This window comes from Cibotium barometz, chromosome 62 (assembly GCF_041138505.1).
Source record: "Cibotium barometz isolate CiBa-2024 chromosome 62, ASM4113850v1, whole genome shotgun sequence".
NCBI classification, from domain to species: Eukaryota; Viridiplantae; Streptophyta; class Polypodiopsida; order Cyatheales; family Cibotiaceae; genus Cibotium; species Cibotium barometz.
In genome coordinates this window covers 15,603,170-15,615,593 of record NC_141107.1, presented here as the reverse complement: position 1 = coordinate 15,615,593, position 12,424 = coordinate 15,603,170, and the positions used below count along the sequence as shown (strand labels likewise).

Below are 12,424 nucleotides of genomic sequence, written 5' to 3'. Positions count from 1 at the left end.
ACAAGCTTTGTTAATGTGGTGGCGGATTCACTCTCTGGAATGTGGGCATGCACATTATTTGCCATCACGGAGGTTCACAAGGATTGGATTGATGATATCCAAGAGGAGTACATGTTAGAAGAAGAGGCCGCATATATGATGCAGAAATTACAGCATGGTACATGTGATGATTTGCCTCATTTTCGATTGTAAAATGGACTCCTTTACTACAAGGAGAAGGTGTATCTTGTGCCACATTCGGCTTTTAAGCAAAAAGTGATGATTGAGATGCATTCTTCTCCTATTGGCAGGACATTTGGGTTTGTTTAAAACCTATGATGCCATTAGAAAGAGCTTTCATTGGAAAGGCCTTTGGAGGGATGTGAAGGAGTTTGTCTCCAAATGTATGCCATGTCAACTCAACAAAGATCCCACACAAAAGCCCGGTGGTTTGCTTCAACCCTTACCTATTTTGGAAGGCAAATGGACACACATTGCTATGAATTTTATCACCGACCTTCCTATCACTAAGAAGGGGTGGGACAACATTTATGTAGTGGTTGACCGGTTGACCGGTTGACAAAAGTTGCCCATTTTGTGCCAACAAAAGTGAAGTTTTCGGCATCTATGGTTGCACATCAATTCATGGAGAGTGTGTTTCGCATACATGGTATGCCACAACAAATTGTGAGTAACTGAGATGTCAAGTTCATGGACACATTTTGGCGTACATTGTTTGAGAGAACGAGCACCCAATTGACTCCAAGTACGGCCTATCACCGGGAAACCAATGGTCAAACCGAAAGGGTGAACAAGTGGCTTGAGACTTACTTGAGGCATTATTGCTATGAGACACAACATGCATGGGATGAATGGTTGCATTTGGCGGAGTTTGCTTACAATAGTACATACCATGTGAGTATTGGAATGTCACCTTTTGAGGCTATGTATGGTTACAAGGTGCATGTGCCAACTATAACATTCAAGAATGATGATGTGAATCCCAATGCAAAGGATGAGGTGGAAAGAATGCAAGTTCTTTTGCAAACATGCAAGGAGAACATCAAGAAGTCTCAAGAGAAGATGAAGCACTTTGAAGATGCACATCGGAGACCATTAGAGTTCAAAGAAGGGGATTATGTCTTCTTGAGGATTCCCAAGACTCGGTATGGTTCTCTCAAGGGCAACACAAACACGAAGCTTGCACATCGCTTTTATGGGCCTTACAACAAGGTGATAAGGAGAGTTGGAGAAGTGGCCTATCAATTGTTACTTCCAACCACAACAAAGATTCATGATGTCTTCCATGTGTCACATTTGAAGGCATATGTTGGTTCGGAAGTGCAAGTGTTGGATGAACTCCCTCCCATGAGTGAAGATGGATTGGTGGAGTACATTCTCGAGAAGGTGTTGGGCATGAGAGAAAGGGTACTTCGCAACAACTAATTACCCCAAGATGAAGCTACTTGGCAGCCCGCAACTATACTACAAGGGTTTGAGCATTTATTGGAAGCATCTAAAGGAGTACATTGAGGCTTACAACAACAACAATGAATTGGATTGCTGAAATTTTCTATAATTTACTATTATGTGGCCTATTTGATGCTCAAGAGATGTGGATATCATGCAAGTAACACATGGGGAGCATGTGATCCCTATGGGCATACTTGGATAAGGTTCAGGAGAGCATTTGTTGGATGTGGGATGATCTTATTGCTCATGCAAGCTCTCTTGGACAAATTTTACATCAAATGTTGATTGATGGCCTTCATTGATGCCTCACTCATGTAGAGACATTTTGGTTCTTCGACATGATGCGGACGAAACATACTTGGGTGGGGATGGTTTGTAATGAAATATGGGGGCCATGGCCTTATGGGTTAATGGCCATGGGCCAAATATTGTTTGTATATTGTTAATGGGCCATGAGCTAAGGACAATAAGATGTAAAAGTGAATGTGACTTTGGCATGGGCACATATTAATGTAGCGTGAACCCAATGTCTACTATAAAAGCCAATATTGGCCATTCACTAATCATTCCATAATCATGATACTTTTTCACTAATACAATTACAAGCTTCCGTAGCTTTTCTTGGTGCAATCCACCCTTGCCGTGCTTCAAGAAAACAAGCACACATCTATTCTCCCTCCTTGCCTCTTGCACAAAGACAGCTGAGAGCATAACACCTCAAGAAGCTTATTTAAGTGAGTAACCCTCAGTTGTATATTTTAGGACATTTGGATGTGATTGTTTTGTGCACTCAATGCTCCACCCTTGTGTTATTACTGTGTGGGTGACAAATGTGCTCTATCTTGCAAGGCCTCCTTTATGAGAAGTATCTATTGTGGTGAGCCCCGAGCACTTGCCAACAAGTAGCTGTTGTGGTGAGCACCCGAGCACCCGAGCACTTGAAGGTCCCAATTTAGACTAGGCACTCTACCAAGTAGGGTGTATGCTTGTGCGGGCTATGGGATTGCATTAGTGAGGGTTGGATATCAAACCGAGGACACACTATTCTCGAGTTATGGGGCCCATTTGAGGGTCTAGACGGGTGCAGATGGCCTCAGTCAGATGATATGGTTGGTTGGTCATATTGGACAAATTGTGGGTTGGCCAACGTGGATGATCTATGTTTATGCTGGCCTTGGGTACTATATATAGACTAGTTTGGCACCCTTAGTTCACCATCAAGTTCATTATATTCAAGCACTCTTATAAACAAGACATCTCCACCGTCCAGAGTTGGTCTAGATCCCCATCAAAACTCCTTAAGTGGAGTGCATGTGGCGGACCGCCATCAGTTTATAATCAAGTTTGCAACAAGCAATAGTGTTGATCCTTCTTTATACAATTCAGTGCTTTGTATTGTGTTGATCCTGCAAAACAATGAGAATCCCAACAAAAGGGGAAGATCTCCACCGCCCCCATCCTCATGGGCGGGGAGTCTCCTCTCGTCCATGCCCACCCGGAAGAATAACTCCCTCTGTCATAGTATACGGGACACCTGGAAAGATAATGCTCCTCTATCTCAACCAATGCATTATGCTTCTCTGATGAGATGAAACCCGTATCTGCCCTATTGTGGCATGTGACGTGTGTCTGTGGAACCACGTCGTGAGAACAGCCTCTTAGAGAGACCGGGTGTGGGATTCTGTCCGCGGATGCGTGTGAAACCTCCAAGTATAGCCAACAAAAGGGCATCGTCATGATCATTCTTGTTGTAAGAACACAAACAGAGAGATCAGAAATCATGTCGCACTTCGGGCGCTCTGGACCCCCGGACATCAGTGACACGTACTCCCTCCTCGTCCTCAACATCACCTTCCGTAAGTTTTTTACTCGCTCCCGCCCCCCGGTTGATTAGGGTTTGCTCCTATCAGTTAGGGTTTCCCTTTGTGGAAATCCATGTTGAATTAGGGTTCGCTTTCGCTCTGTGGATATTTATTCCTATACAGATTTATGTTGCCGATTAGGGTTTATGTTTGCAGATTAAGGCTTTTCCTTTATGTCGGGTGCTTTTATCATGTCGATTTCTGTTGATCAGGGTTTTGTTTTGTGCGGATTTCTGTTTAGATGTAGGCTGAGAGTTTGCTTCAGAAATTTTTAGGGTTTTTCTCATGTGGAACAGGCTTTTCTTCATGTTAGGTTTGGGTTCATGTGGAGATGCCTTTTATCTATAGTAGGGTTTCGATCGTATGGTAGGTTAGAATGTGTCTTCGTCTATCGATTGGGTATTGTCTGCAAAAATTCATGTCAATTTTGGCTTTGTTTTTTAGCTTTTCTTGTGCTCTAGTATTCGTGAAAGTTACATATCACATATCCATGCCCTATGTTGCACTCTATCTAACAAAGTGTTGGTGAAACAGCACTTAGGGCTTATTTTCTGCATAACCTGCGCTTCGATTTTCTCTTCCATAGATCATGTAAGCGTGGATATGATTTCTAGGGTTCATCATCTTCTCTTCGATTTCATTTCTATGGTTTGTCTCCTATGATTTCTCTGCCATAGATCAGATATCTGCTTTATCTTTGGATGTTTACGTCCAGCAACCAGTTAAGGGTTTCCCTTTTGCAGTATCTCTTAGTTTAGGTTTGATGCCTTGAATATTAGAATCTATCACCATGTATACCATCTTTTCAAAAATCGAGCAATGTGTGTGCCTGTGTATGTTACATTAAGTAACATACACATCAACGTTACATGCGAGACATACAAATTTTAAATTTTAATTACGTATGCATACACATAATAAAAATTACATGTTCTTACGCATACATGTTTACATACATATATGCCCATACACACATCTGGCTATCACGACCTACGAAGAAAGGAAAAAAGCAGATGGCTGTGCTAGGGTTTTTAATGGTGGCAGTAGAAGCAGAAGCATCTTGAATACAAAGTCGAAAGCATACCTTATTGATTATAGGTGTGCAAAGATTTTCAAAGAGATCAAGCCAGTTTCTCCTTTGAAAATGTATGGTATTTCTCGATGCATCCACCATAAACAACAACAGGGAAGATGTCGCTACTAAGCTGCCCTACCTTCTCATGCACTTGTAGTTTCTCTTGCATTTGATGTTGACCCATTTGTTGTTATATTGCATCATAGAATTGTTTGAAATTGTTGCCTTCGAGAGTCTCTTGATATTGGGACTGCTGTTTTTTTAGGAACCAGTGCGGATGACCTTTTCCCCCTGTTTGACCGATACGGCAAGGTTGTTGATATCTTTATACCTCGGGATAGGAGGTTTGTCTCTTTGCAACTTTTTCAGCTTTTCAGCTATAATTTATTGAAAATATTGTCCTTGCAGTACAAGTCTTATTTTTGGCCTTTGACGACTAAAACTTGTTACTTCAAATACTCTCAGGACTGGTGACTCTCGAGGTTTCGCATTTGTCCGTTACAAACATGTGGATGAAGCTCGAAAGGCAGTTGATCGCCTAGATGGTAAGTTAGTTTAATCGGCCGTGTTTTGAATTTTATGCCGGTAATCAAGGCATATGTAGTTCAATGTGCCGCTTGTCTGATGTAGGCAAGACTGTTGATGGGAGAGAAATTATGGTGCAATTTGCCAAGTATGGTCCAAATGCCGAATCAATGTGAGCATCTTTCTTCTCAAATGAGGATAATGCCTTACTATATTGTTTTTTCATGTTTAGAGTCATGTTATAATCATATAATAACATGTGCTCCATTTTCTTGTTTGTGGTGAAGTCAACAAGGCCGGATTTCTGACTCAGCATATAAGAGCCCAAGAAAATCCAGGTAAAGATAATCGACTGTAGATTTTCTCAATATTCTTGACTCACTACAGTTATCAATTAGAATATTTGCCATTGTGTTTACAATATTTTAATACGTTATATTGCAGGCCCCGAGATGAATATTACCGAGACTATCGGCACCGCAGCCGCAGCCGTAGTCGGGATCGATATAGCAGAGATCGGTACCGTGAGGATGACAGATACTCGTCTCGAAGGCGTAGGCGGAGTCGCAGTCGGAGTTTTAGCCGCAGCCCCACCAGGAGCCGCAGCCCAGTTCGGATCCGCAGTCGAAGTTTTAACCGCAGCCCCACCAGGAGCCGCAGCCCAGTTCGAAGCCGCAGAGACGTTGAAGACCGTCCAAGACGCAAATCCTACAGTCGAGAGGAGTCTCCATATGACAAAAGGTACCTTCAGAAGTTGGCATTTTAAAAAGTTTTATCATCACGTTTCATAGCTCAACAGAGTTTCCGTCATGGACCACTGATCTACTTCATTGTCAAACGTGCAGAGGTGGTGGCTCATCTAGGGAAAGGAGTCTGTCTCCTGTTCGTAGTCCTTCCCCAGATAGGGCTCGCAACCTCTCCCTGGCTCCACGGACCACTGGGAGAAGCCCATCCCTTGACCGTGGCCTGAGTAGGAGTCTTAGCAGGAGCCGATCTCCCCATTCACGCTCCCGGAGTCCCTCACACAATTCTGATGATTAGGTGCGTGTTTTTTTTGCAGATTGCTCATTTAACGTAGGCAATTTAATTCTAGTACTACCATGCCATTGCAATACATGGATTTTGTGATTTTTTTTTTTTGCATTTTTTTTAATGGCATTGGACATTTTCTTCAAGATCGTTGGCCTTTTATCCAGGAATGGAGTGCTTCCTCACTGCCCTTCTGTCAGACAAGTGGTACTTCGTCTTATATGCTATAGTAGTGTTGCTCCTGTTAGCAGCTGGCAGCTGGCTGGCAGCAAACATATGCACAGTGCCAAGCAAAATGCTGAATGTTCTTTACTTGGTTAGTTTTATCACCCAAACTTTAGCTTTGCATTTTCTAGCAATTGTATGGAGGTTTAGATTTCACCAGCAAAAAACCGCTCCCATCATCAAGCAACTGGATTCGCGTTTAGGTTTTCTTATAAGCTGTTTTATAAGTGTTGTTGTAGAGGAACCTCAAATTACTATGTTTTTCCCTAACTTATTGCATCATGCACTGGGCTGTGGTAGTGTTGTGGGGCCGTGCTGGTAGCTGTGGTGGCCAATTGATGATGATGATGATGATGATGATGGTGGGCAGGGGCCCTGTTTTTACCTGCTGATGATGGTAGTGTGTGATACTTGGAGCAGTTAATCAATGTGGTTTTGAGCTTTGTGTCCTTCAAGTGCTGGGAGGCTAAATCACAGCCGTGCTAGTCATTAGTCATTGACGTTGGTATGAAAATAACTCATTACAAAAGTAAGGCTGCATTTTCAACATGGCATATGTAGTAGGTGTCTGTGTTTTGCTCTAGTTTGAACGTGGTGTTACTTTATTGGGGTTGCAGTCATGCTGTCTCATTCCATGCTCATACGTGGTGGTTGCCTTCCGACAACTTGAGAGGGAAGGTTGTCTCTCATTTCATGCTTATATGTGGTCGTTGCCTTCGGAGGACTTGAGAGGGAAGGTTGCCTATTTTAATTTATAAAACCAAATATGGTACGTGTAAACTCTCAATTCTACTAAGCCTTACAGCTACACCTTGAGAGCGTGGTGGCAGCTTCAAGTGGACCTCATGTTGACTCAAGGTTGATTCAAGACCTTATAATGGAAGAACGATCAAATGTAAGGAAGAAGCTGTGGGATGATGTAGCTGAACTTTTCCCAAAAGTTCAGGCTACTGTTTCCTGCGGGTCTTTGCTTTGTTCTTCAACATGCACTAGCTGACCCTAGGCTCCCTTGTGTGAGAAAACCTCAAAGTCTGTTATCTTCAGTGTTTCTTGATTGAGCTGCAGTTTTTTTTTTTGATGATTGATGCAAAATCTGCAGTTGTCCTGTAGAGGCAAGCTCATGGGTTTAATGCTATAATTATAGCCCAGCTCCTGAAGAGCATAAGATGACCATTTCTTACCACTAAGTGCAATTGGTACTTGACATTCCATTTCACAACACAAAGTTGGCATACCACGTTGGTCATTTTATTCCTTATGTTTTACATAACCCTCAACTTTCACTTGCTGTGTGACCTTGGAAAGGAGGCGGCCACACTAGTTTGGCAGCATTGCTGACAGGTGCTGTTCATTCACCATGCTTGTGAAGTACACAAGATTTCAGTCTTGGACTTCTTCCTTGATGTACCAATTTGTGGTTTTTTAATTTGTAGAACTGTCCCTTATTCTTACAAGTCTTCCATACTTGGCTGCTTTTCTTTTAGAGTGATCTCGAAGTCTGCACTCAACTTGTCGTGCCTCATAATCTAACCATGTAGGCCCCCGTGTGGTCACTTAGGCAGCCACAAATTAATGTCTCCTGAAAAGTAGGGTGAGTGCTTGCGTTAACACAAGATGGAATATTATATATTCACTCAATGCTCCATTAAATGGGATTCATTTGAAGTGCATTCAATTCTTGTGATTTGAGCAAGGCTCGGAAGAAAATCATTGCAAGTTCTCTTATACAGGATTTTTAATACCTACTATTATTGATACTTTGATTATCATTCTGAAGATGTATTGCACTAAGACGTGCTTCACAATGGTTGTTGTGGAAGCTGGTGGGCCACCTCTAGGTGAAGCTGGTGGGCCACCTCTAGGTGCAGGGGCGTGTGGAGGGGTTTGTAGGCACACGAGACTAAAAATTGAGTGTTGCAGAGGGCAGAGGCTCTGCCCTCTTCTCAAAAGTCTCTTGTTGTCATCAACAGGACCCAAAATCCCTTTAAGTGATTTCTAAGCTTGTCCTATTGTCTATTATAAGCACTAATGGCAAAATGCAATATAAGGTGGTCACACGTCATGCAAAAACAAGTGAAAGAGCTTATCACATTCCAGGCAAAGAGCTTCTCACATGCTTGCCTGCACTAGTAAGACGGTACTTTGTAAATGTAGCTCAAACCAAACATTCTTATATATACTTTCTAAAGCATTAGCAATTTTTTCACACTTTCCAATTCATTATGTATAGTAAGGTAGTTGAGCAAATTACAGGGTGAAAGAAAACTAGGGTGCTGATTTCTTGATTTGATTATTTTTTTGTTTCTTCAAATGATTGATGTTTATGCAGGCATCTGTTTGCGAAAAGAAAATGATCACTTGAGTCTACTTTTTACACTATAATATATGTATCTTTGAATTTTGAGGGATCAAAGAATGGCATTCACTCACTTGGCTAGAATTGTCTAGTAGGCTTTTGTCCTAGGTTGATTTATTGCGAGGTTGAAAAATACTAGTGACCTCTGATGTTCAATTTGGCTTGAATGATGGGTGTGAGTTTTGTCAGAGGTGGGGCCGAGGTTTAGGAGGAAATCCTAGTAATGATTGTCATTGGAAAAGGAGAGAAAGCGAGGCTTGGAGAAAAGATATGCGTGGTCAAAGTTCAAGTAGTCATAGTTGGTGGCATGGCTGGGTGGTAGTATCTAGACAGGGGGAGTGGGCACACAAAGGTTAAGGTTGGGGGGGCAGGTTTGGTACGAGCTAAGGACCTATTCAGTTTACATTGCAAGGTCATAGGAAATCAAAATAATCACCCCTAGGAGGGAGTGAGTAAAGAAAAGCCCCCGCGATGTGAATGCATAAATCAAGCCATGGAGAATATTCCTATGTAACTAAAATCTGTGACCACATTGTTAGTTGCATGACAAGCACAAAGATTGATTATTGGCTCTTTTAACATAACAAATTTATCAACTCTTAACAAATTATCGTGCCACATTGTGTTATTGTAAAACATGTTTGATTTCACTAAGCATGCCTTTCTCTTTATAGAAACACATTTTTGAGCTCTTTAAGCTTGTTTGAAGCTTGGAAGTTGCCACTTGTTTAGGTAATTGCATGATGCTTTCAGCTTTGGATGCTTAAAGTAAATTGTTTTATGGCAATTCAACCCTCATTCAAATGGATGCACTAAATTGTTTTATGGCAATTCAACCCTCATTCAAATGGATGCACAAACAAGCCATTTCATCCTTAAAAGTGCGAATACCTTCATAACAACCCTTGGCAAAAGTTCTTTTTTTTGTTGAAGAAAAAATAGTGAAGAGTTGAGAAAGCAAACATGTGTGCAATCCTCCTTTATGTCCTTACTATTAGTTTCATGTTTGGCTAAAACATAGATTTGCCTTTTATGAGTTTATCTAACAAGCATTTGTTGGATGAGGGTTGCAACCAACAAATAGAACACTTCTCAAATTTGCACACTAGCTTTTGTTCAACGAAGGTGTTGCAACCACTAGACGAATCTTTGTGCCATGTTGCATGTTGTCTCACTTGGCATAAGGAAAGATTCGTATTTTCTTTGGATGTCAAACATACTAGCTTTAAATACATGAACACACTTACTTTTGAAGAATAGCTTACGTTAGTGGGTGCTTCAAATAATATTGCAAGATCAAAGAGTTTGTGGATGTTAGTAGAAAGAGAGCAAACCAAAATTGTAGTAGAAGATGACAAGTTCTCAAATTAGCAACAAGACTATCATATAATATGACTTTGCCAAAGTTAAAAGATTGTATTGTTACATGCATTAGCCTTTTTGGCACTTGGTGCAAAACATCCTTTGTTTCTTCTAATCTATCTATTATTTCTAATTTTAATCTTAATAAAAGGACTTTTCTCTTGTAACCTTAATGCCACAACAAAACTAACACAAGTTGCAAATAACCATATGCAAAAAGGTGTCCTTTCACTACGTAGTGGTTTTATTTTGAACTTATACAAACATTAAATGCTAACAAGAAAATATCTACACAAAATCTATATATATATATATATATATATAAAATTTGTAGACTAAACCTCTACACTTGATGATTTGACTTGTCATGTGAACTTACGTAAACAATAAATACTAATCAAAATGCATCTTATGTTAAATTTGAACTAATAAATGATAAACCAAATCTTTGAATTGTTAAATATTGCTAAATGGAAAAAATCCTTATATTGTTGGATTAATTGACCATTGACTACATGAGCTCTGATCGTCCTCCAAAAAAAGCACATAGTTTTGATTGATTCACTATTTAATCTCAAGACTAATAGGCTTCATGACCATCTCTATAAGTCTAGTTACTACATCTTTAGTGTTTTCACAAGGTAGTTGACATAATAGTCAATCTTTAAGACACCGTCGGATCTACCCCTAGATTACACTCCAAGATCACAAGTGTGTAGGATGCATTATTCAAAGCCTTCATATTAGAAGTATATAGAAGCGTAACCACCCAAATTAAGAGAGAGGGGATGCGGGTTCTAATCAAGGACTTGAATGTAGATGAGTTGACAAAAAAACTTGCTCAATTGATCATGCTAGATATGGTTTGGTGTAAAATTTGTCGTAACCATACAAGCATGAAGTGTTCCCAAGGCAAGAAGAGTAGTAAACATAGCAAAGCTAAAGGAGTTACTAGCCAAAGCATTGGACAAAAGGAGGAGAAGAAATAAGTGACTTGCTTTTATTGTTAGAAGAAGGTTATTATGCTTGTGATTGCCATAAGAAGCAAGCCAACAAGAAGAGCAAGAAAAAAGAAGAGCAATTTGATAGGAGCTAAGAAAGCTCTCGTCTCCCAAAACAAGAATAGTAAGAAGAGCAAAGCCAAAGGAGCTATTATTAGCCAAAGCAATGGCAAAAAGGAGAAGAAAGAAGTGACTTGCCTCTATTGTCTAAAGAAGGGTCACTATGCCTGTGATTGTCAAAAGAAGCAAGACAATAAGATGTGTAAGAAGAAAGAAGAACCAAGGCTTCTTGTTGCTGTCTATTGAAGAACACCAAGAACAGGTAGGGATTGGCGATTGTGGATGGTGGACGGACAAAAAATTTGCCTAATTGATTAGGCCAAATATGGTTTGGTATGCAATTTGTCGTTGTAACCATGCAAGCATGTAGTGTCTCCTAAGGCAAGAATAGTAAGAAAAGCAAAGATAAAGGAGTTACTAGCCAAAAGCAATGGACAAAAGGAGGAGAAGAAAGAGAAGTGACTTGCTTCTATTGTTGGAAGAAGGTTCATTATGCTCAAGAAGAGCAAAGCCAAAGGAGCTACTAACCAAAAAAAAGGCCAAAAGAAGGAGAAGAAAGAACCGACTTGCTTCTATTGTCTAAAGAAGGGTCACTATGCTTGTGATTGTCAAAAGAAGCAAGATAACAAGAAGTGTAAGAAGAAAGAAGAACAAGGCGTCTTCTTGTTATCTATTGAAGAACACCAAGAATAGGTAGGGATTGGCGAGAATCCTTCAATTGTGGATAGTGGACCAAGGCACACGACACCCCATGTTGACTGGTTTGATGTCATGGAACCACTCACCTCAAATTAAGCGGTGATCATCTCACAGTGAACAACAAATGTCCTACTAATGGATGCGGCAAGATTCCTTTATCTACTCAAGGAGGAGGCAAAACTCTGTTAGATGTTCTTTATGTGCCTTTTTTGTCAAGGAACAACTTGTCTGTTTCTTAGCATGTTGAAGAAAAATATGGTGGTCATTTTTTTGAAGACAAGGGAGTTAAGATTCATCCCAAAGACACTAACCAGGTGGTGGTGAAGCGTTCAAGATAACTTTTATGGCACATGTAAGTGCCAAAGCAAAGAAACGCATTTTCTTTGGCTACGTCATTGATAAATCACATTGACTGATTAGAAATAAGCTTATCAAAATGAACTAGTGAATTTCAGTTTATGGAGTAAAGTAAATCCCCTTGAAGATTGATAATTCACACGAATTAAGCTCATCTCAATCTCGAGCATACATCGAAGCCCTAACGGCACATATGGGAAAAAAGTGTGTAATTTAAAACATGCAGTCCCTAAAGATTCTATAAATACAAAATAACTCAATTTTATAAAACAACAGAAGCATAAATACAAAAAAGTGAGCCCTTTGATCTATTTAAAAATAATAAAAATTCAGAGGCTGAGATATATTTGTATATAACCAAAAAAGAGAACCTGTTACTCTGTGACTAACAAAAACTGCCATTTTGAAAAACAATTCAACA

General features: G+C 40.2%; 1 protein-coding gene across 2 annotated transcripts; it reads left to right on the top strand.

Annotated features, from left to right (window-relative positions):
- Positions 1-3,150: 3,150 nt before the first annotated feature.
- On the top strand, positions 3,151-6,617 carry LOC147604178 (uncharacterized). 2 transcript variants are annotated; one of them, XR_015265405.1, is made up of 9 exons: positions 3,151-3,308; positions 4,655-4,733; positions 4,855-4,934; positions 5,020-5,086; positions 5,202-5,252; positions 5,359-5,655; positions 5,760-5,955; positions 6,111-6,259; positions 6,469-6,617. XR_015265405.1 is itself a non-coding variant. In XM_086795233.1 (8 exons), the coding sequence occupies exons 1-7, from the start codon at positions 3,188-3,190 to the stop codon at positions 5,953-5,955; spliced, it is 891 nt and encodes a 296-aa protein (XP_086651359.1). In that variant the 5' UTR covers positions 3,151-3,187; the 3' UTR covers positions 6,111-6,617. The 2 variants fall into 2 exon arrangements, 1 of the variants encoding a protein (XP_086651359.1); XM_086795233.1 differs by having other exon boundaries at positions 6,111-6,617.
- The last annotated feature ends 5,807 nt before the right edge of the window (positions 6,618-12,424 follow it).

Coding starts and splice junctions, on each gene's coding strand:
- LOC147604178 (XM_086795233.1), top strand. CDS start 3,188: ATGATCATTCTTGTTGTAAGAACACAAACAGAGAGATCAGAAATCATG. Junction 4,734..4,854: donor TTTATACCTCGGGATAGGAG/GTTTGTCTCTTT, acceptor AAATACTCTCAG/GACTGGTGACTCTCGAGGTT. Junction 5,087..5,201: donor GGTCCAAATGCCGAATCAAT/GTGAGCATCTTT, acceptor TTTGTGGTGAAG/TCAACAAGGCCGGATTTCTG.